At 43.6% G+C, this 22929-nt stretch overlaps 1 protein-coding gene across 2 annotated transcripts in view; it reads left to right on the top strand.

Annotated features, from left to right (window-relative positions):
* The window catches only part of MTMR12 (myotubularin related protein 12), a 72312-nt gene that overhangs the window by 35381 nt on the left and 14002 nt on the right, over window positions 1-22929 (top strand). For both annotated transcript variants that reach the window (XR_006606587.1, XM_045079448.1), the window contains exons 6-11: window positions 1236-1329; window positions 4963-5092; window positions 12653-12728; window positions 19516-19622; window positions 20552-20676; window positions 22299-22377. Coding sequence is in view for 1 of the 2 variants with exons in the window: in XM_045079448.1 (XP_044935383.1) it covers window positions 1236-1329; window positions 4963-5092; window positions 12653-12728; window positions 19516-19622; window positions 20552-20676; window positions 22299-22377 (611 nt within the window). In the remaining variant the exon portion in view is untranslated. The remainder of the gene's footprint in view (window positions 1-1235; window positions 1330-4962; window positions 5093-12652; window positions 12729-19515; window positions 19623-20551; window positions 20677-22298; window positions 22378-22929) is intronic.

Below are 22929 nucleotides of genomic sequence, written 5' to 3'. Positions count from 1 at the left end.
CAACATGACTCCCGTGTCTATTCTGAGCAGGGAAAGAGTGGTGGATGTAGGGAAAGTCCCTGAGAAGCCAGAAACTTCGTTTGAACGATGATTTTAGTGATCTATCCAAACATACTTTTGTTTGGAAACTTGAAACAAAAAGCACAGTGGACTGATTTCTCATTCTGATTTTCTAGAAGAAGATCTTAAAGGCCACAAGTGGATCAGAATAGCTAAGTGTCTTGGCTGTAGTCTTATATTAGCTCTACGTCACACGTGTCAGTTTTTTAGAGTATCTGAATGTGGCACTTAAATTTTTGTAGCACCTTGCTATTGAGAAATGAGACTATGTTTTCAAAAATTTCCCTGGGAGGGGCGCCTGGGTGGCTCAGCAAGTCAAGCCTCTGCCTTCAGCTTGGGTCATGGTCTCGGGGTCCTGGGATTGGGCCCCACGTTGAGCTGTCTGCTCAGCAGGGAGCCTGCTTCTTCCTCTCTCTCTGTCTGCCTTTCTGCTTGCTTGTGATCTCTCTCTCTGTCAAATAAATAAAATCTTTTATTTTTAAAAAAATTTTTTAATAAATAAAATCTTTAAAAAAAATTTTTTTTTTTTCTTAGAAATCAGGGACGCCAGGGTGGCTCAGGTGGTTGGGCAACTGAGTTTTGACTTTGACTTTGGCTCAGATCATGATCTCAGGGTCATAATATCAACCCCACGTCAGTCCCCATACCGAGTCTCCTTAATACTCTCTCTCCTCCTCTCCCTCCTCCCATGCCCCCTAGCATGTGCTCTTTCTCTCTCAAATGAATGGATAAATTTAAAAATAAATTTTTTTTTTAATTTCCCTAGAAATTCAGGTGCCCCGGGCAGCTTAGTCATTGAGCATCCCGACTCTTGGTTTCAGGTCATGGTCTCAGGGTCATGGGATCAAGTGCTGCCTCAAGCTCCGTGCTTGGCGCAGAGTCTGGGATTCTCTCCCCTTCCTCTCCGTCCTTTTCCCTGTTCTCTTTCTGTCTCTCAAATAAATAAGTAAATAAAATTTTTAAACTTTCCCAAGAAATTCAAAGCTCTTAGAAAACCAGACAGAATTGTTAACATTCTGTTTACTTGGTGTTATTCTAAAAGATAGTATCATAATATAAAGACCTCAGAGTTTACATGCTGCCCTTAGGAGCCTATTAGCGTGACTGAAAACCTAGACAACTCAGTATTTATCTGTCAAAAGCATGACTATACCCATTGTTTGGTTCTCTTCTAGATTGTCAGTGGCATAATTCATCATACCCAGGTTCCTAAACTGCTTAAAAGATTATTTCTGTTTTCCTATGCAGCTGCTACACAAAACAATACAGGTGAGTGTCTTCTGGGTTCTAATTTGCAGGTGGGCACACCCTTTAAATTCCTACCTGAAACTAGCAGACAAGAACTCATCCATGAGGGGCGCCTGGGTGGCTCAGTGGGTTAAAGCCTCTGCCTTCAGCTCAGGTCACGATCTCAGGGTCCTGGGATTGAGCCCCACATCGGGCTCTCTGCTCAGCAGGGAGCCTGCTTTCCTTCCTCTCTCTGCCTGCCTCTCTGCCTTCTTGTGATCTCTCTCTGTCAAATAAATAAATAAAATCTTAAAAAAAAAAAAGAACTCATCCATGAGTTTCTTCTTCCTCTTTCCTAGCAATTGATCACCTCTTGCTTGGGTAAGTCATTCAAGTTACTTTAAAAAAAAAAAAAAAGTTTCTATTTTTTTTTTTCCCTGTGATCTTTGTTGCTCTAATTTATCTTTAGGTTGATTTGCTTTTTCGTGAGGGATTATTGGTATGATTGTTTCTTTTGAAGGATAAGATCAACATACTAAAATGAGGAATGTGAGACTGTAGAGAAACAAAATTCAGACAAGTTTAAGATAATTCTGTTTGTTGCTGTTTTTTTTTTCTACCTTAATATATTTGATTTCATTTCATAACACTCTAGAGAATATTCTGCATTCTAGAAAGCCTTTAAACAACCAGAACATACTCTGTAGCAAGTATTTTGGGGGAAATGCAACAGTTGTACATGAGAAAGCAAGTATGGTTACATAACGTAAAATTCCATGTTTTCCATTCAGTTCACTGAAAAAGGGAGCAGTCTTTTAACTAAGAAACTTCGGTCATTTGAATTAGCTATTAATAATGCCTAGCATTGTACAGTGTGTTCACAGATGTCTCTCTTCTCTCCATCTCTCTCTTTGATCTGTGTACTCGCTCTGCCAGTCAGTCTGAACATCAGGTTGATGTCGAGTGACTCCGTGTGATGTGCTTTTCATCACGGAAGTAGTGTGTTAGTATAACAGGGTACATGGTGCTTTCTGGGGGGTAGGGTTGAACTGCTCATTGGGTCAACATTTTTGAACGCTTGCTGTGGGACAGGACTTGGGGATGGAAGTGAATAGGACTAAATCCCTGTCCTCTGCGAGCATCACATCAAGCAGAGACAGCTGAGAGATGTGTCCTGTGGTGGAGGGGCTGGTCACACTGCGGGTGGTAGGGGGAGTCTATCACGGGGCACAGGCTGTGCTGGAGCTGACGGGGAGGATGTGGGAGTGTCTGGTGGGGACAGAGGAGTATTTTCAGCAGCAGGATCAGTGTGTGCAGAGATGTAGCTATCTGAGAGAGCAGGTTGCATTTTGGGAACTATGGTGACTTAGTAGAAAAGCTGTGAGTTTTGGGGTCTGTCCCACTTGAATTCAAATCCTTGCCCAACTGCTCAGTAGCTGCGTGATCCTGGGGAGGACACTAAATTCTTGGGGCATCTGTTTTCTCATTTTCAAAACAGAAGTTTAAAGCCTCCGTTGAAGTGTTGTTAAGATTATAAATTGTTAAATGGATGGGGTGCAGTCAGTTACGTGAGGGTTTTTTTTTTTTTTTTAAGATTTTATTTATTTATTTATTTGATAGAGATCACAAGTAGGCAGAGAGGCAGGCAGAGGGAGAGGGGGGCAGGTAGGCTTCCCGCTGAGCAGAGAGCCTGACGTGGGGCTCGATCCCAGGGCCCAGAGATCATGACCTGAGCTGAAGGCGGAGGCTCAACCCACTGAGCCACCCAGCCACCCCAGTTACATAAGGGTTAATTAAAAGTATAATTGCATGTTATTCAGGGTGGATTGTGTTCAGAGAATTACACCAACTGAAGATAATGCTTAGCTCTAGTGCTATATTGTACATAAAATAGTTCCTTAATTCAGTAAGTTCATCTTTGTGAATGACAAATCTTTCACTGTAGCTCTATGCGCAAGTGTGGAGTAACTGGCTTACAACAGCTTGTTGCAATATGGGATCTACAAGATATGATATATTTATGAATTACTATAATTTATATAAACATCTGTTGGGTTTACATTTGAAAAACCATACTCTATTTTTAGGAATTCTGCCTCTTCCTTATATCCTGACTCGTGGTCCAGATGCAGTTTGTCCAGTAGGACAGTTTCTTGGCTCACCAGGACTGTGTTCATCTGTGTTCCAGAACCCTTACCTTGACTGACTCTGGCAGTTTCTTCACCTACCGGTGTTTTGTTAGTTTGTTTGTTTTGTGCCACGATGCCCAGGATATGTGACACCTTTTATTCTGTTTTCCATCTTTTTTTTTTAAATCCTCCTTTCAACTCCCATTTTTTGAGAAGTCATCTTATAACTGATGGATGCTGGTTGACCAGTTAGCTCTTGCATTTAGTAGGGGTTTGTAGAGGTGGGTGGTTTTGCAGCCTGGACATCTTCAGTTACTTTGTGGTGTGATAATTCACAAAATGTGCTTTGGCTGAAAGGTCCTGAATACTGTGACGGGGCGTTTTAGGGAAAGACTTACCTGCACTGCTGAAAGAATTGTCTGCTCTTGAATAGGAGTCTTAACTATTAGTTGTGTCCATGGGGAGATTTTTTTGGTGTTTATTACTCTATGGAAATCCTTTATAGCTGCTTGGGTTTGGGTTCCAGTTCTGCCATTCTTTAGCTCTGTGACCTTAGGCAAGTTTCTTGACCTTTCTGTGCACATCTGTAACATGGAGCAATTAATATTAAGTAGGACTGTGAGGATTGAATCAACGTAGCGCACTCAGAATAGGGTCCGGCATGTGCCACATGCTTTATAAGCTTCACTGCTGGTTTTATTACTATTCTTACTTTTGTTTGTACTGTGATCTGGTTTTATTTTAATAAAATAGCATGGGAAGTTTTATCAAGTACTCTTTTCTCCAAAATGCTTGGGTTTTTTGAGATGCACAAGGGCCTGAATGAACTGATTTGTGTTGGGTAGCTAAGACCGTTTTGGTGCGTGTCACTCAGCAGTCTATGGCTTAGGAGAGGACGGAGCACACATCTGCTGGGCTGCAGGCATAGTGCAGCTGGACGTTTCCGCCTAGCAGGTAGTAGCAGGGCAGGCTGAGGGGCAGAAGCCTTCATGCCCGTGGTGCAGTCCTTGACTGGCAAGCCCTGACCCTCCCCACAGCTGTCTGATCTGACGATGGTCGTTAGTAGCTGTGTCACGCGGGCCAATCCTCTTGTCGGCAGAGCATCTGCAAACTGAAGGAGGAATTACATTCAGGGATCTGACATGCTATTCAAATGAGTTTGCCATCTTATGCACATATTGGTAGGGCTAAAAATATTTTATTATTTTAGCATTTGTGCCAAGCCTGTCTTCTAGTGCTTCACAGGATCTTTTATGTTATATAAATTATCTCATGGTCAGATGACTGAAAATGGAGCTATAAATTACTTTTGCAAGGAGTGGAATGAGAACAACTCCTTTTCTCCAGTATAAAAAGACAGACCCATCGTCATAATTTTGGGTTAATGACAAAAAAAAGGAACAAGGTTGGGATTAAGCAGTGAACTCGCTGTGTTTCGATAAAAATGGGTTTAGCAGACAAAATTAGGGCTTAGGATCCACTTTCACATCATTAAAATAACTGTACCTCACAACCAAATTTTGTCTTTTTAAATTTGTTTTGTTAGCCACCGATCCCAAGAACCATACTGTCATGTTTGACACACTTAAGGACTGGTGTTGGGAGTTGGAGAGGACCAAAGGCAACGTCAAGTACAAAGCAGTGAGTGTCAATGAAGGCTATGACGTCAGTGAAAGGTAAGTATTGAGTGCTCTGCTTTTTTTTTTTAAACTTTATTGAAATTGAATTCACATGCCATGCAATTCACACATTTGAAGTACTCAGTATTTACGAATCTGTTCACAGCATTGCGCAGCCGTCACCACAGTCCATTTTCATACTTTTTCATCAGCCCCAGAAGAAACCTCATACCTCCGTAGTAGTTGCTGCCCCTGTACCCTCAGCACCCCCAGCCCTAGGCAACATCTAATCTACTTTCCATCTCCATAGTTTGCTTATTCTCAAGATTTCATATAAATGGAATCGATAATAAGTAGTCTTTATGCTTGGCTTCTCCACTTAGCATCATGTAGTCAAGGCTTATCCACATGGTAGCGTGTATTAGCATTCCATTCTCTTTTGTTGATGAATAATATTCCGTGGTAGGGATAGTTACTTATCAATTCATTTATTTATTATTTATTTATTATTTATAAATATATTATTTATTTATCCATTCATCAGTTGGTAGGCTATTATAAATAATGCTGCAATGAGCATTTGTTTACTGTTTGCACAGTTTGCATGTGTGTACATGCGCGCACGCATGTGTGTGTGCATGTGTGTGTGTGTATTCCTAGGAGTGGAATTGCTGGGTCACATAGTAACTCAGTGTTTAACTGCCTGAGGAACTGCCGGACTGTTTTCCACAGTGGCTTCACCATTTACACTCCCATCAGCTGTGTAGGAGGGGTCTGCGTTTTCTGTGTTGATACTGTATACTGTGTTTAAGAAACCCTTAAGGTGTCCCTTAAAACGTTCAAAAGTGCATTTATATCTTTTTTTTACCATTGTATATAGAGTCTAAGTATAAAACTATTAGAGGCATTTTTTTAAAAGATTTTATTTATTTATTTGACAGAGAGAGAGATCACAAATAGGCAGAGAGACAGACAGAGAGAGAGATGAGGAGAAGCCCCATGCGGGACTCGATCCCAGGCCCCTGGGATCATGACCCGAGCCGAAGGTAGAGGCTTAACCCACTGAGCCACCCAGGCGCCCCTATTAGAGACATTTTTGAATTTGTTTCATGTATTTACTTTCCTTTTTCTTAGCACTTCATTTATTCAATAAAAATCTTTGATGGGGCACCTGGGTGGCACAGTCAGTTAGGTGTGTGACTCTTGGTTTTGGAGCAGGTCATGACCATGGGGTCGTGGGACAGAGCCCCACATCAGTCTCTGTGCTCAGTGTGGAGCCTGCTTCTCTTTCTCCCCCTCTGTCCTTCCCGCTGTGTGCACACTCTTTCTCTCTCTCTCCCAAATAAATGGGTAAATCTTAAAAACAAAGAAACTTTACATGGCCACTGTGTACCAGGTAGTGTCCTGGCTACTGGAGATAACAGCAGTAAATAAAGAACCTAAAAATTCCACGCTCCTGGAACTTTCACTGTAGTGGGAGGAAAACAATGACAGAATAAATGATGATTAGAGAATATGAAAAGGTCATAAGTACTATGGGGAAAAACATCACAGGGGCTAGGGAGTGCTGGAGGTGGTGGTGGGGAGGGTTGGTCAGGCACAAGGGACAATAGAGGCAAAGACCCTGAGGCGAAATATTGTCTGGCTTCCATGAGGAACAGCAAGGAGTCCAGGGCTGGAGAGGAGCCATCAAGGGACTGAGTAGTAGTGGGTGAGGTCAGGGCAGGGCAAGGTGGTTGGATGGCGAGGGGGAGGAGGCTTTCAGCATTTATCACGCAGTGAGGAAAAGCTTGAGCAGAAGCAGGATGTGATCTGACCTACATTTTTATTTTATTTTAATTTATTTATTAATCTGACAGAGCGAGAGAACACAGGCAGGGAGAACAGTAGAGGGTGAGGGAGAAGCAGGCTCCCTGCTGAGTAGGGAGCCCCGATGTGCGTCGGCCTGATCCCATGATCCCTGGGATCATGACCTGAGCCGAAGGCAGAAGCTTAACCATCTGAGCCACCCAGGTGCCTCTGACCTACATTTTTAAAGGATGACTCTGCATAATACTTTTTTAAAAAAATATTTTATTTATTTATTTGACAGAGAGAGACACAGCGAGAGAGGGAACACAAGCAGAAGTGGGAGAGAGAGAAGCAGGCTTCCCGCCGAGCAAGGAGCCCGATGTGGGACTTGATCCCAGGACCCTGGGACCATGAACTGAGCTGAAGGCAGAGGCTTAACCCACTGAACTACTCAGGCGCCCCAGTACTTTTTTTTTTAAAGATTTATTTATTTGCGGGGTCCCTGGGTGGCTCAGTAGGTTAAGCCTCTGCCTTTGGCTCAGGTCATGATCTCAGGGTTTTGGGACGAGCCCCACATGGGGCTTTCCGCTCAGCGGGAAACCTGCTTCCTCCTCTTTCTCTGCCTGCCTCTCTGCCTATTTGTGATCTCTCTCTCTCTCTCTTTCTCTCTGTGAAACAAACAAATAAATCTTAAAAAAAAAAGACTTCTGATATTATTTTTTAAAAAAGATTTATATATTTGCGAGAGAATGCGCATGTGCATAAGCAGGAAAAGCAGAGGAAGAGAGAATCTCAAGCCTACTCCCCACAGAGCGTGGAGCCCAATGCAAGGCTTGATCTCACAACCCTGAGATCATGACCTGAGCCAAAACCAAGAGCTGGACTCTTTTTTTTTTTTTTTAAGATTTTATTTGTTTATTTGACAGATAAAGATCACAAGTAGGCAGAGAGGCAGGCAGAGAGAGAGAGAGGGAAGCAGGTTCCCTGCTGAGCAGAGAGCCCGACGCGGGACTTGATCCCAGGACCCTGAGATCATGACCTGAGCCGAAGGCAGCGGCTTAACCCACTGAGCCACCCAGGTGCCCAAGAGCTGGACTCTTAACCAACTGCTACCCAGGCACCTCTGCATAATCCTTTTTTTAGAAGCTTGAATCTTCTCATTTTTGGAACATACTCCCCAACATCCTGCTAGCAATGTCATAAAATCTGTAGTTCTTTTAAAAAGAGATTTTCTCTGTTTGACAGAGAGCATAAGCAAGGAGAGCAGCAGGTAGAGGGAGAGGGAGAAGCAGGCTCCCTGATGCGGGGCTTGATCCTGATGCAGGACTCGATCCCAGGACCCTGGGATCATGACCGGAGCTGAAGGCGTCCCCAGTCACAGACATTTATAAACTTGACTCTCTTGACACAGCACAATCTGGAATGACAGTGGGGAGGGGCCTGCAGAGCAAATGTCATGTCCCCCCTCCTGCCCTTCTCCCCCCTCCCCTCTTTCCCAGTCCCAGAGCTTGAAAAGGGAAAGCTAGCTCGTGCTCAGAAAGGGGTTATAAACCCCTTCACTGAGAAGGTGATAGTTTATAAAATGATGTTGACACTGGTAGAAGGCATCCCCATTCCCAGAATTGTTTTTAAAAAATCCTACCAATACTGATTAAATTCATTGGTATTCAAATGTGAATGTATAAAATATATAATAAATTAATACTAATATATTAATAATATAGTCAGCATATTATATTAATTAATATTAATAATATTTTAAAATAGAAGTAAATAAATAAATTCACTGGTATTTGTGTGGTTGTCAGCACATCAAAAATATACCTGGTAGAAAAGGTAGGTGGGCAGGACGTTTTTAAAGGTTTATTTTATTTCAGGTAGAGCAGAGTGTGAGTGAATGGGGGGAGAGAATCTTTGAGCAGAAACTCCATTGACTGTGGAGCCTGAAGTGGGGCTTGATCCTAGGACCCATGAGATCATATCCTGAGCTGAAATCAAGAATCAGACACCCAACCACTGAGTTTTACCCAGGCGCCCCAAGGGAAAGAGCTTTTAATTAGCGGTTAGCAGGGAAGATGGAGCTTTAGCAAGATTTAAGCAGTGGGAGCAGTCAGTGCAAACACACGCCCCTCGGACTGCCCCAGCCATGCATACAGCCTCTCCCCCCACGCTTTTTTGTCTCGGGGAGGATACAGGGCAAGCTGTGCTTTGTTTCTCACCTGGACGGCTGTGGTGCGGCCTACATGTCACCACCACCCACTTGGGTCCCCCAGCACCCATTCTCTGTTCTCTACATGGCCCTTCATGGTTTGACTCCTGCCTGACTGGCCTCTCTCCCCTCTCTGATCATAGCGACCCCCCATCATGGGCCTTTTCTGTGAGGTCTCCAATCTGGGATGCTCCTTTTGCTTTTAGCAGCACAAGGGTAGTTGCTTTCCTCTTATTTGTCAGATCCTAGCCGAGGTGTCACTTTCGTAGGGAGCCTGCCCGAGACTCGGTCAGGTCTCAGGGAGGGTTTTCTTTGTGCTCATGCCTCTCTTCACAGCACTTCCTACAATTGTGAGTTTATTTTTATCTGTGTCACCATTTGGAAATGTTTGTTTCTGCAACTGTCAGCTCTGGGGAATCAAGGACACTTTTTTTTTTTCATCATTGTATCTTCAGTACCAAGTACAGTGCCTGGTTTTAGGAGACACTCAATAAATAGGAAAGAGAATGAGTAAATTAATGAAAGCCCTTCCTTCGGTAGTTAGCAGACACTCCAGTCAGTTTGGATAACAGGAAACTGAGTGTCTACTTCATCTTCTCCCAAGGTCAGACCTAACTTATCTAGTACCAGTCTTCCTTCTCCTGAAAAGTCTTTTTTCTCTCATCCTGCCTCCCTGTCAAGGTATCAGAAGGTCTATTATCCTGTGGGCATGTGTCACACAGGGGAGCCTCTGAACTGACGCTGCTCCAGGAAGACATTGCTGTCCCTCTGAGGGTTTCCTCACCCTAATGAAGGCTAGGTCAGAGCAGATCGGGCAACTTCCCTTCAGTAATAATGTCGTCCTGTATTTGGAAGGGCTGTTGACTTTGTGTTTGAAAGCTCGTCCTGATGAGTTAAAATGACAGCTCTTCAAGGAGAGAGAGTTAGCTGTTTGTGGACATTGGAAGCCTCACAGCAGAGAGCCCGTGGAACCTCCTAGTAGTTCGCTGGGACAAGAGAGGACACCACGGACTCCCCTCACAGGTGCAGCAGCGTCCTTTCTGGAGCCACTGCGTGCTGCATATGCTAATATACTTGGTTCTGGCATTTTCCCCCCTTTGATGAAAGACTCTTTTTAATAAGAGAAAATTAACTAGCTAACCAGCATGGTAAAAGATTGAACCTCACTAGTACTAGTAGGAGAAGACATGCAAATTTCTTAAGACCTTGTGGCCTCAGCTGTGTAGAATGAGCCTCTGGGGATGGAGCTAAGACTCAGTGCTACCCCCCAGACGCCTCCCCGAAGGTAGTTCTCCTGAGGAGACTGAGAAACTGTGGTCTGTTGGTGGGTTGTGGGCTGCAGCCGCCCTGCTTCCTCAGTCACCTGGGGATTAACATGCAGATTCTGATTCAGTGGATCTGAGGTTGAGCTGGAGAAATGTGCTGACCAGAGGACGCTGCTGCATACTTGGAGTAGCACGATCTTCTAGAACATTTGAAATTCATAGACTTGTAGGTATCAAATATTCAGCTGTCCTCCTCCTTGAACATGGGGGAGCTTTTGAGCTTTGGATTTTTTTCTTCAAATGTCTGATCTTCATAGTCCTGCGGGGGGAGCCTGAACATAGGGAGGTTTTTAATCTTCCCATGTGATTTTTAATGATTTGTGATTTCATTAATTTGTGAAGAGAGTTTTTTTTGGAGGGAGGGTGTTTACTTCAGTGATAACACATGAAGAAGTGATACCTTACCACCAGTGTATTAAAGCAGACTTAAAAGAAAATATCCTGGACACAGCAAACTTCGAAGTCAAATGATTCTTAAAAATTTTGAAGTATCTTGTCCTTGACCAGTGTTTTCTAAACCTGGTTCTATAATATAATGAGAGTTTTTTCCTTTTTAATAACCTGTAAGATTTTTTTAATGGAAAATTTCAAGCAGTGTAATAGAAAAGAGAATATGATACATTCCCTTTTACCTATCACCCCCCCTCAACAATTATTAACTCACCTAATCCTGTTTTCTCTGTGCCTCCCTTGGATTATTCTGAAATAAATCCCAGACCTCATTACATTTCATTCATAAATTTTTTGGCATACCTCTCTAACAATTAAGGACTCTTTTTATAAATATAACCGTAAAACCATTATCAAACACTTATCAGATTTTAACATTAAAACTCTCAATATCATTCAGTAACATAAGTCAGTGTTCAAAAATTTCCCCGTTGTTTTATAAATTTTTAGAACAATTTTCATCTTTTTATCCATTTTATCAATTGATTGATAGATTTCTCACGTCTCTTACTCTGTAGGTCTTCCCGTCATTATTGGTTTTCTTACAATTTATTTGAAGAAATCAGGCTATTTTCTGATCATTTCCTAAAATCTGGATTTTGCTGGTAATTAAAATGGTGCTCCATTCACTATGGATTGATTAGATCTAGGGACCCACTCACTTTCACCTGGCAACCTCCTCAACTCTCTCCCATCGCCTGATGTTTACGGGACTTACTTCCAACATACAGTATGTGTACAGACATCATCTGGTTGTTCCCATTGTGCTTCTTACACCATAGACAACCTTCTTACTTCCCCTGAGGCTTTATTTCAAGCTCTTTGAGTGAAAGGGTTTTCCAGCTCCACGGTGATCGAACTTAGCAGGTTTCTTATTAATAGAAACCTGTGTTTGCTAACTAGAGGAAGAGGTAGTGTCTCTGTATATCTCTGCTCTTTGCAACTCTGAAAACCTGATTTTCCCACTTCCTACCAGTTAGGTTATTTTTACCACCTAAATTTTCATATATAGAAACTGAAGTTGTACTGGTTGGGTTCAGGTCGTAGCTCTACTAATGCTTACTTTGTTGCATAACCTATGAAGGGCCTCAGGGGTGCTGTCTCGGTGTCTCTGTCTGTAAAATGGAATAATAGTAGTACATACCTCATACAGTTGTAGGGAGGATAAAGTGAATAATCTGTGTTAAGGAATTCAAGTCTGGCATAGAGGAAGCACTTAAATGTTTGTCAGAGTGCTTGGCAAAATGTCTAGGCAGCAGTCATTGTAATTATTGGTTTTGTTGTTGTTTTTTTTTAAGATTTCATTTTTTTATTTCACAAACAGAGATCACAAGTAGGCAGAGAGGCAGGAAGAGAGAAAGGGGGAAGCAGGCTCCCTGCTGAGCCGAGAGCCCGATGCGGGACTCCATCCCAGGACCCTGGGATCATGACCTGAGCCGAAGGCAGCGGCTTTAACCCACTGAGCCACCCAGGCACCCCTAGTTACTGGTTTTTATATTAGTCTGACTGAAAGCATGGGTGCTTAATTGCCTCTGTGTGATAAGAAAGATCACTCCCAATTTTGAAATTCATAGACTTGTAGGTATCATACATCCAATCTCCTCATTTCATGGATGAGGAAACAGACCCAGAGAGTGGGGTAGCTTACTTAGGGTCACACAGAATCAGGCAGAGCTAGGATTTGGGTAGACCAGAGATAGTTCATCTGCCCTGGTTCCTCTTAGGAGGGAAATAAGGGTGGTGTCCTACCACTCTATTTCGCTTCCTCTGTTCATTAAAGTTGAGCTTTCATATTTAGTGAATTACTCCAGTACTAAAACTGATGACATTTCTTTCTTCTAGATTGCCAGCATACTTTGTTGTCCCCACCCCTCTTCCTGAAGAGGACGTGCGATGCTTTCAGGGCCGTGGCATACCAGTAAGTACATCTGGAAACCCTAATAGCCATGGGTTGCTCATCAACCCAATCTGGCAGATTATTCTATTTAAGGCCCTTGGCTTCAGTCCTCCGTCCAAAAGTAATCCAGAAACGTCTCAGGGGCCCACTAAAAGAGTCTCTCAGACATGAGGTTCCCTGGGACAGCTCTAAAGTTTTCACAGATGCAGTAGTCTTTGGCAGAAACATCTTAGAGCTGGAAGAGGATTACAGATCTGCCTAGTGTTGAAAGGCAGCCTGATTTTATACCTGAAATTATTTTGAAGCTGAGTCCCCCACTCTGAAGATAGTAGGATTTAAGATTGGTTTTGGCCCCACTATTAATTTTTGAGTAGGTGTGGCCATGTTTTCTCCCAGAGACAACATGGAGCATTTACTTAGTTCTCACAGAATAGACTGGGGTGGGAGCCATATTTAATGTGTCACTGATCAAAGAAAGCAAGACTCTGGCAGTTACTTCAGTGTCTAATTGGTGGTTGGGAGTTGCCAAGCCTTCAGGGAATTTAGGAAGGAATAAGAATTACAAATAAATGCTGTACTGTGCACATGGCTCGTTCATGAGAAAGATCACTCCTATATGGAAGGCAAGATGTTTAATCAGGGGTCACATGCCCAGAAGCCCATGTAGGCAGGGCAGGTAATGAGCTTGGCCCTTGCAATGAACCGGAGACTGTCCCCTTGACTTAAAGGGAAGGCTGCTTTTCTCTGCCAGCCAGTCTGTGCCATGTGGCAATTAGGGCCTGGTCTTGCCAGATACCCTGATTTCTCAGGAGGAGCCAGAGATAGGGATTTTTACATGAGTTTTGAATTTCCCTGATTTCTAAATGTATGCAACTGATTCAGATGTTTAAAAACAGGACTTTGGGCTAGAGTTGGCTCATGTCCCACTAGTTTGTAACCTTTGATTAAGAGCAGTGGTTCTCATACGTTCTGATCTCAGCACTCTATACTCTAAAAAGTTATTGAGGATTTCAAAGACTTTTTGTTGATGTGGATTATATTATTTGATATTCACCATATGAAATGTTAAACAAAGAATTTTAGTTTATTTTAGCAATAAACTTATTACATGTTAGTGTAAATAACACATTTTTGTGAAAAATAACTATAGTTCAAAATAAAAACAATAGCAGTGTTTTACATTTTTAAATATGGAAGACCCCTGGATTCTTTTTTCTGTATGTTTCATTCAGTCTGTTGTAGAATGTTAGGGTTTGGTTGAAGTACATGAAGAAAATCCAGCCTCACACAGATCCATATTAGGGAAAGGGAGGAATATTTATTCACCTTTTCAGATAATTCAGATTATTGTTCTTTGATGGTATGACAAAAAAATGAGAAGTGGTGGTTTCATAAAAGTTAATAGCAGTAAGGAATCCGAAAACATATGGAATACCTGGATGGCTTAGTTGGTTAAATGTCTGCCTTCAGCTCGGTCATGATCCCGGGGTCCTGGGATCAAGAGTCCCACATCAGGCTCCTTGCTCAGCGGGGAGCCTGCTTCTCCCTCTGCCTCTGCCTGCCATTCCCCCACTTGTGCTCTCTCTTTGTCTCTCTGACAAATAAGTAAATCTTCGGGGAGAAAAAAAAAAAAGAATCTGAAAACATAATGAAGTTTTCACTCTTTACTAAATTAAAATCCATGGGGTCTGTCTTGTACTTGGAATAGGTTTTTGTTTTTGTTTTGTTTTTTTTTAAGATGTTATTTATTTATTTGACAGACAGATCACAAGTAGGCAGAGAAGCAGGCAGAGAGAGAGGAGGAAGCAGGCTCCCTGCTGAGCAGAGAGCCCGACGTGGGGCTCGATCCCAGGACCCCGGGATCATGACCTGAGCCAAAGGCAGAGGCTTTAACCCACTGAGCCACCCAGGCGCCCCTGGAATAGGTCTTAAAACATGATTTTATGACCTTATTTAGTGGTCATTTGGAAAGTGTTGGTTCAGGGGGTTATACAGATCATCCAAATATTAGTATGTTTCCTTACATAAAAATCACATCACATAAAATTACATAAATTTTACAAACTTGAAGAGTTACATACATACATACATAATTACATACATAAAATTACATACATAAAAATTAACATCACCCTTGTCTCATCAGAAAATGTTTTGGGAAGCTGTCTAGCTAGAGGCAGAGATTAGTTTTCCACAGTTCTAATTTTTGTATGAAACTTCAGTTTTTATCATTTGAAACAATTTGTCAGTTGTTTTCCTTGAAGTGATAGGGTCACTTCCTTCTTTTTTTTGTTGTTTTTTTTTTTGTTTTGAGGATGGACATCTGCCGCATAGCAAAGTCTGAACACCCAGTGTTTGACTCTCACTTATCCTTCAGTTTCATGAAGAGAGCAGCCAGTTCACCTCTTACCGCAGTCTCATAAGTGCTTTTCCTCAAGACAAACACTGTACTTAAGTGCTTGGAGTGTACTTCCCACTCCATCAGAGCAATTTTAAAGCCTATTAATATTGACTATTAATCTGTAATGGTCAAGACTAATAAGACTAATAATTTTTAGTCATCCATTAAGGACATTCTCAAGTAAAACATTTTTTTTTCTGTGAGCGTGGGGCTGTGAAGAATACAGTGGTGGCCAGTGCCCTCTGGGAGCAGGGCCTTGACTGGTGCGAAGGCCCCCGCAGTCTCACCCGCCAGGGCTTTGGCACCATCCGTGCAAATGTCAGCACAGCGAAAAGGACAAGTTACTTCTTAGTATTATTCTCAGACCATCTGAAAGGATCTTGGGACCCCCTGCCCCAATCTGTAGACTACATTTTGAGAATCACTGTTTTCGAACAATGAAAATGACGATCTTCATTCTTTAGCTTTTCAGAGATAGATCGAGGAAAAGAGGGTGAGCTCTGTGGGAAGAAACAAAGGTGAATTGTCTCTACGTGTGCAAACAGGCTGCCTCTCCGTCCAGCGTTGAAACTTGGGTACTGTGTTCTAGCCAGGCCTTGGGGCAGAGAAGTAGAAAATGTTCTGATGAGACCAGAGTGGGGAGCCAGCAGCATAACTTTGATAAAATAGTAGGAAGGTGTTCTCACATTTTTTAGATATGTCCTGAAAGTTGGTCGTGGAGTTTGCATGAATGGACAGCAGAAGAATATTATACAAGATGGAATTGACACGTTTCCCCAGGGAGCACAGAGCTCTCAGTACACAGAACATAAAATTTACCATTGTTGCCATTTTTGTGTACTTACAGTGCTGTGCAACCATTACCACTTTCTAGTTCCAGAACCTTTCCGTATCTCCATGCTTTCTTACCCTGACTTTTCAGCTAGTGTGTTTTTTCTTACCTTTACTTACATTCAGTGAAGACCTGCATGTATGTAGATTCTTGCTCCTATGCTAGCAACTTTGGCTCCCTTTACCCTCTGCTGTTCTCCGACCCCTGAGTATTGATCTTTTTTGGTTGTAGGGTGAGTGAACATTGCTGAAGATCCTTCGAACCAAACAGGAGAGTGTTACTGAATGGGATATGTGAAAGGCGTGTGTTACCTTGCCTTGGTTGGGCCTTTCTTCTGCTCAGCAGTCTGTTGTTCAACTCCCTTTGCATTCTGTATCGTTCCTTCCTAGGGCTGGTGTAAGCAATGTATTCATTCTCTTCAAGTTTGTAATTCCATTCTTAACTTTTGTACTGAGAGACGATGTTTCCCCTACTTCTGTGGGATCTTGGACAACCCGTGACAAGACCTCCCTCAGCTTTCCCCCTCACATCCTGTGGGTTTTCTCTGTGCTCCTGTTTCCTTCTCCTGAATCTAAACAGCTGTCTGGCTCCTGATCTCACGTGCCCTTGCTTTGTCAGGACCCCGCTTCCATCAGCCTTCGCTCCTCTCCGTGGATCTTTCCTGGTGTTCTGCTCTACCCAATGGCACACTCAGGCCTCCCCTGACCTGAAGAAGCCCCTCGTTAAGAGTTACACTACTATCTTGTTCTTCCAGTACTGACAAACATCTTCAAAGACTGTACTAATTTTCCCTCCAATCTCTACTCATATCTTCTCCTACAGATGACTTTTGCCCCCTGCTCTGCTGGTGGACCCTCCAGAAGTCAGCTGGCCTTGTGCATCCCCCCTCCCCCCAACAAACACTGCCCCCCCACCATACCAGTACAGCCCCCCAACTGAACCAGCACTCCCCTGTCCCAGCACTGCCCCCTCCCCTACCAACACTGCCCCCTAGTACCATCACTCCCTGTACCAGCGCTGCCCCCTAGTACGAGCACTCCCCTGTACCAGCCCTCCCTGTACCAGCACTGCACGTTTGAAACTAATTATGGTCTCGACCTTTTTTGTGTCTAAATTCTTATCTTGTCTTGGACACACTGTGCTTTCTCAGTCTTCTGACCTCTTTAATAGTTCCTTCCTTCTCACACTGCTCTCTAGCCTCCAGTTGTAGATTTCCCCCTAAAACTCTGTTTTGGGCTCTCTTCAGAGAGATACCTAAAGATGTATCAAGTAATGAATAATTTCCCCTCTCCCTTTTAAAAGTTAAACAGGATTAACAGACAGTGATTCTTGTTTGTTGTCAAGACATTTATACTAAGACACCAGACAGAAATTATGCATATTATAATAAGAGAAGACAAGTGTTTTGTTAAATTCCAGTGAGAAGTCTGTCTTTGACCAAGAAGTTTGCTTGTTTTCTATTTATCTTTTTTAAATAGAGAACAATAAGGGAATTGCCTCAGATGAGATGAGACAGGTATGGTTGTGACCTCAAAAGAAAATGAATTATTTGTGCGCCTGGGTGGCTCAGTTGGTTAAGTGACTGCCTTCAGCTCAGGTCATGATCCTGGAGTCTTCAGGATGGAGCCTGCATCAGGCTCCCTGCTCAGTAGGGAGCCTGCTTCTCCCCCTGACCCTCCCCCTCACACGTTTTCTCTCTCTCATTCTGTCTCTGACAAGTAAATAAATCTTTAAAAAGAAAAAAATGAATTATTAACAGTCAAATATCATCGAGAGCCAACCCTTCTACCCCAGGAGAAGAGAGTAAAAAGGATAAAGGACACATAATTTTTGTAGAACCTGTCACTTAGTCGTAGCTAAGAGTGTCTCCCCTTTTATCCAAGTGAGCTGCACCACGTAGGGGGACAGGATTGCTTGGGCATTCAAAATACCGCCACCCCTGGCAGAGGACTAGGGACTGCGTGCTGGTTTCTGTACATTAGAGTGCTTAGCATGACGTTGGGTAAGGGAGGGAGAGGTCAGCAAAGGGCCTTTTGATTTGTCTCCATGTCCTAACACTTCCAGCCTCATTTTCAATCTTAATGAGTCAAAGTATGGCTTGGCCCAGAGAAGGGGAGTCACTGCTTTTTGGTATTTCCTAAAACGGTTCTGTGTTCCTCTGTCCTCTCTGCCTGGGTGCGCGCATCGTCTCTCCCTTGTCAGCTGGCAGCCAGCTGCCATGTCCAGAGCCCCAGGCTGCCTTCCCCTCCTAAACTTGTAACCCCTCATCTACTGTGCCTTCTGGATATCTGCACGTGGGTGTCCTGTCGGCACTGGACACCTAGTATACCCAACACCAATTCTGTCCTCTTCCCCTGAAACCCCAAACCAGTTCTGCCTCCCGGCTTTCTAAGTGTAGCACAGAGTATCACCTGGACCGGGTGCTGATCTTGAACCTCGTGGCCCTGGCGTCTGCTGCTAGCATGGCCAGTGTATGCTTTATACCATTCATTGCAGATGATTAGCAAAAAAGTACCATCTCCCCGTAGCAGAATTATGGAAGACATCTTCCTCTCTGTTTACCTTTGAGCTAAGGCTGAGAACTCGGTCAGCAGAGTGGTGGCTGGCCTCTAGCCATTCTCAACCCTTAACCAGGCCTTTATGGGGCTCAAAGTCCACAGCGGTACTCACCGGCCCCGACCAGCCTTGCCCTCCGCTCCAAGCCAGGCTCTCCCGGCAGATTACTTTGTCCCAAGATCAGTCCTCATTTCCCTTCATTCCTGCAAATCAGAGCAAACAGACAAAAGCCCCCACTGTAGCCAGAAGAGTGCCTGACCCCCTGAGCCTGTCTGTCACTTACAGTCATTCTTATGATTTCCTCCTCTTGCCTTCCCTTTCTTCCTTGAAATTCTCTTCTCTCGTTTACCACGTTCTACCTTTTATTATGTTTGTAAATATATTTCCCTTTTGAAACTATAAACTCCTTGAAGGTAGACCCATATCTTAGCCTTCTTCACATCGTCTTTGCGCAGTGCACTGCCCTGCACCTACGGGCCTTCTGTGTTGAATCGCCAGCTTCCCTTCGTTCCAGCGTGAACTTTCTGTGGTGACGGGAGCTGCCCGCTGCTTGCCATCCGGCCGTTTGTCAGAGTGCTGCAACTGGGAGTGCAGCTTGAGGAGGTTCTTGGGTCTCTCCAGGCCTCAGTTTCCTGCTGTTGATGGGGTTGAGGATCTTCCCTGTCTCAGAGCGTGACTGTGAGAATCAGACGGGTTAGCGGACGGGTGACCGAGCTAACTAGTGCGGTCTGTGCGCTGATGTCAGTGGCGATGCTGCCGTCTAGGCTCCCAGCACTAAAGCCAAGTCCAAAGGTGTACGTTAGACCATAAGCAAGGCTGAGTGTGACTATCTAGACTGGTTTGTTTTAAGACTAATTCTGTGTTTCTCCGTGTGTAACTACTCTTTGGCTTAACAGTTGAGTACATCTGGCCACGTCTTACTGACATGAAACGTTTGCCTGTATGAATTTAAAGGCTAAGCTTTCTGTCTCCTGCTGGATTGTGTGTTATGTCTGAAAAGCCTTTATTCCCCCTTGCAGATATGGTGCTGGTCCTGCCACAATGGATGTGCCATTTTGAAAATGTCAGCACTGCCCAAAGAACCGGATGATGGCCTTTTACAAAACCAGAAGAGCTTCTTGGATGGGTGAATACTGTTCTGCATTTTGTTACTGACTAGCTCAGTTCTTCCTTTCCCAGAAGCCGGGGAACAGTTCTTAATAGTATTCCTCCTGTTTACCTGCTGACAACTTAGCGCTTGGGAATAGCACATACATAGAGTGATTGGGTTTTGTTTGTTTTTAAAGATCTTATTTATGTGAGAGAGAGAGCAAGCATGAGTGGGGGAAGAGCAGAGGGAGAAGGAGAAGCAGACTCCCCACTGAGCAGGGAGCCCGATGCAGGGCTCGATCCTGGGACTCCGGGATCCTGACCTGCACAAAAGGCAGATGGCTAATGGGCTGAGTCACCCAGGCACCCCTAGAGCGGTTCTTTTTAATCACGTTGAAAGGAGGGGTATGTGGCTGGCTCAGTTGGTAGAGGACGCCCCTCTTGATCTTGGGTTTGTGAGTTCAAGGCCCACACTGGGAGTAGAGATTATTGAAAAAATAAACTTGAAAAAAAATTAATTTTGAAAAGAGTCATTATAATCATTAAAAATGTCAACCACATTGTTTTTATAGATGCATGCCAAAGTGTTTGGGGGAAGTGGATTGATGGCTATGGTGTTGACAGTGGTCAAATCCAAGCCATGGCCTATGTCACTGTCCTTTAATACATGTTTGAAATTTTTCCAAAATGTGGAAAAAAAAAAAACCCAAAGTGGATGAATTAAAAAGAGAAAATAAGACAACTTTGAAATTACATTGCCATGGTTTCAAGTCATGGCTCTGTCAGCTTCTAATCTTCATAATCTTAAACTAGAGGTGCTCCATGTGCTTCCATTTCCCCCTGCTCCACCGGCTGGGGACGGCAGTCTGTGGTGGACGGACCTGGGCACCTAGTACGTGCTCAGGACAAATAAGCCATTTCTAATTCACATCTGCCCTTCTAATCGTGTTACTTTTTGATACCTAGAATTTACAAGACCATCCACAGGCCACCCTATGAAACTGTTAAAACCGAAGACCTTTCGAGCAACTTCCTGTCCCTGCAGGACATCCAGACTGCATACTCTAAATTTAAGCAGCTCTTTCTGATAGGTGAGAAGAATGCTGAGTAAAAACTTTCTGTCACATGGGGAAAGTCATGTGGATCAGGTGAAAGTTGGTGCCTTTTCCCTGGGCTCTGTTTGCACCAGAGGCTCGTGGCCGTGAGGGTTGATGTGGTAGAATGGAGGGGCGGGTTAGTGGCCAAGGGGCCGTGTCATTGCCATGTCCGCCCCCCATTTTTCCCCAGGCTTTTACCCCACCGCCCCTTCTCGTGGCTGTGAACACAGGCCCACCCCTCCTCTTCTCTCAGTCGCCAGCACCCTGGTTGCCCAGAGGTGAACACTGGGACTCCTTCCTTTAAAAGTCTTGGGACCGTGCAGTGCCAGTACTCGCCGGCTCTCACGGTGATTTGTTAAACAAATGGTCTGTTTGGGTTCATTGGTGGTTTATTGAATGGACCTCCCCGTCCCACGTGGAAATACCTTCTTTCCCTTCTAATCAAGCAGAAATGGACAAAGTAGGAAATGAAGTGTGCATGTCCCAGCCTCCCCCGCTTCCTGCGCAGGCTGCCCATTAGAGCAGTTTAGGACCTGCACCCAGTTGAGCTCAGTTATCCATGCGCCTCGTTCCTCAGTGAGTCTGTGTTACCGTCTGAGATTGGTCACGCTCACATGTAATTTTTCCCTAACTTGGACTTTTTAGCTTAGCAAATTCCAACTAATTCAGGATTCATTTCTTCAGCCAACATTTATGGAATTTCCATTAAATACACTGACTATGGAGGCATTTGAGATAAAGATGAATAGGACACCCAGGGCCACAGTAGTGTCCACCGCTAAGGAGAACACACTGTGTTGTGTGTTACAAAATAGATTAATAAAAAGCAGGGACCTGGCTGAGAGTGATACATTGTATTAGTTTGTTGTTTTTCATTTTTTTATTTTTTTGCAGATCTTAAATTTTGGGTACTCTGCACATTCAGTGTGTAGAAACTTCTCTAGTAACAAACGATAGAAATGACCCCTGAATGTGTGGTCTTCACTGCACTAGTCGTTGCAGGACTGTGATTCTACACTTCCATTCTCATCTTCCAGGACTTGCAGAGGTGTCTGCCTTGTCACTAATCTGAGTTTGCAACTTTGACGAGTCTTAGACATCCATGAAATGCATGCTTTCTATATCAAGGGGTTGTGGAGGATGGTGTAGTGTGAGCAAGGAAAATGTGTCTGTGCATTTAGGATGCCAGTAGAAACCAAGTCTCCCAATTTGGGCTGCCCAGCATCAGGATGAATCGGCGTTGCATTTTCCACTACTAGGAACAGTATAGCCTGCGTCCTGACCATTTCTGCCTAAAACATGTTACTCTCTTCGTTGAGTTAAAAGGAGGACTGTGACTTTATCTACATACTGTGGGGCACTTTTTATTTGAGCAATAAAAATCTAAAATACCCATTTTAGACTGCCACCCCCTTCCAGGGGCTTAAAGTTCAAACACCATTTCAGCCAAAGTCTGGAAATGTCCCTTGCTAAAAGCAGGGATACGTGCTTGGAGTCTGCAGTCCAGTCCAGGACTGACTGTGTGAATGGTATGCTTGAGTAGCATGGATTTTTGATGGTAGATGTGGAAGAGAACAGTAAACTGACTTCTTACTCTTTTTTTTTTTTCCTTCCAGATAATAGTACCGAATTTTGGGACACTGATATAAAATGGTTTTCTCTGTTGGAAAGCAGCAGCTGGCTTGACATAACCAGGTATTTCAAGCCATTGTTTTGCTCATGAATTTTATAGTTCTCTAATTCAAAGTAGTAAAGCAAATTGACAGATAATTTAACTGTTTTCTGTTTCATAGTTAACTGTTCTTAGATCACATGTTCTACTCAGGGCTCAGCTGGATTTTACATGCTATATATTCTGTGCAGGTCTGGTCTGAATTTATAGACATGCAGAGAGATGCTCCAAAAGAGATCTGCTCCAAAAGAGATCTCTGTAGGCTCTAGACTAGGCATTGAAAGGCTGCCAGAAAGGGGACGTGGCAACCCAAGATCCTAACTGAGGCAGCAGGGCTGGCCTCCTAGCCAGAACCAAGCAGGAACCGGGATTGCAAAGGGGAGGGATGCTGCTTGTTTACTGAAAATGTGTCTCGTGTGTATATTACCTATACACGTTTTGAATTCGTGTCTCATATATATATTATCTATTTAAAAATGATTACAGGGTGTGATCGCAGGACCCTGGGATCATAACCTGAACTAAAGGCAGACACTTAACCAACTAAGCCACCCAGGTGCCCCTTTTTTTCATAA

This window comes from Mustela putorius, unplaced genomic scaffold, assembly GCF_011764305.1.
Source record: "Mustela putorius furo isolate JIRA1106 unplaced genomic scaffold, ASM1176430v1.1 tig00000407_pilon_pilon_pilon, whole genome shotgun sequence".
Lineage (NCBI taxonomy): Eukaryota > Metazoa > Chordata > Mammalia > Carnivora > Mustelidae > Mustela > Mustela putorius.
Note: the sequence above shows the minus strand (reverse complement) of the source record. Positions and strands in the feature narration are given on the sequence as shown.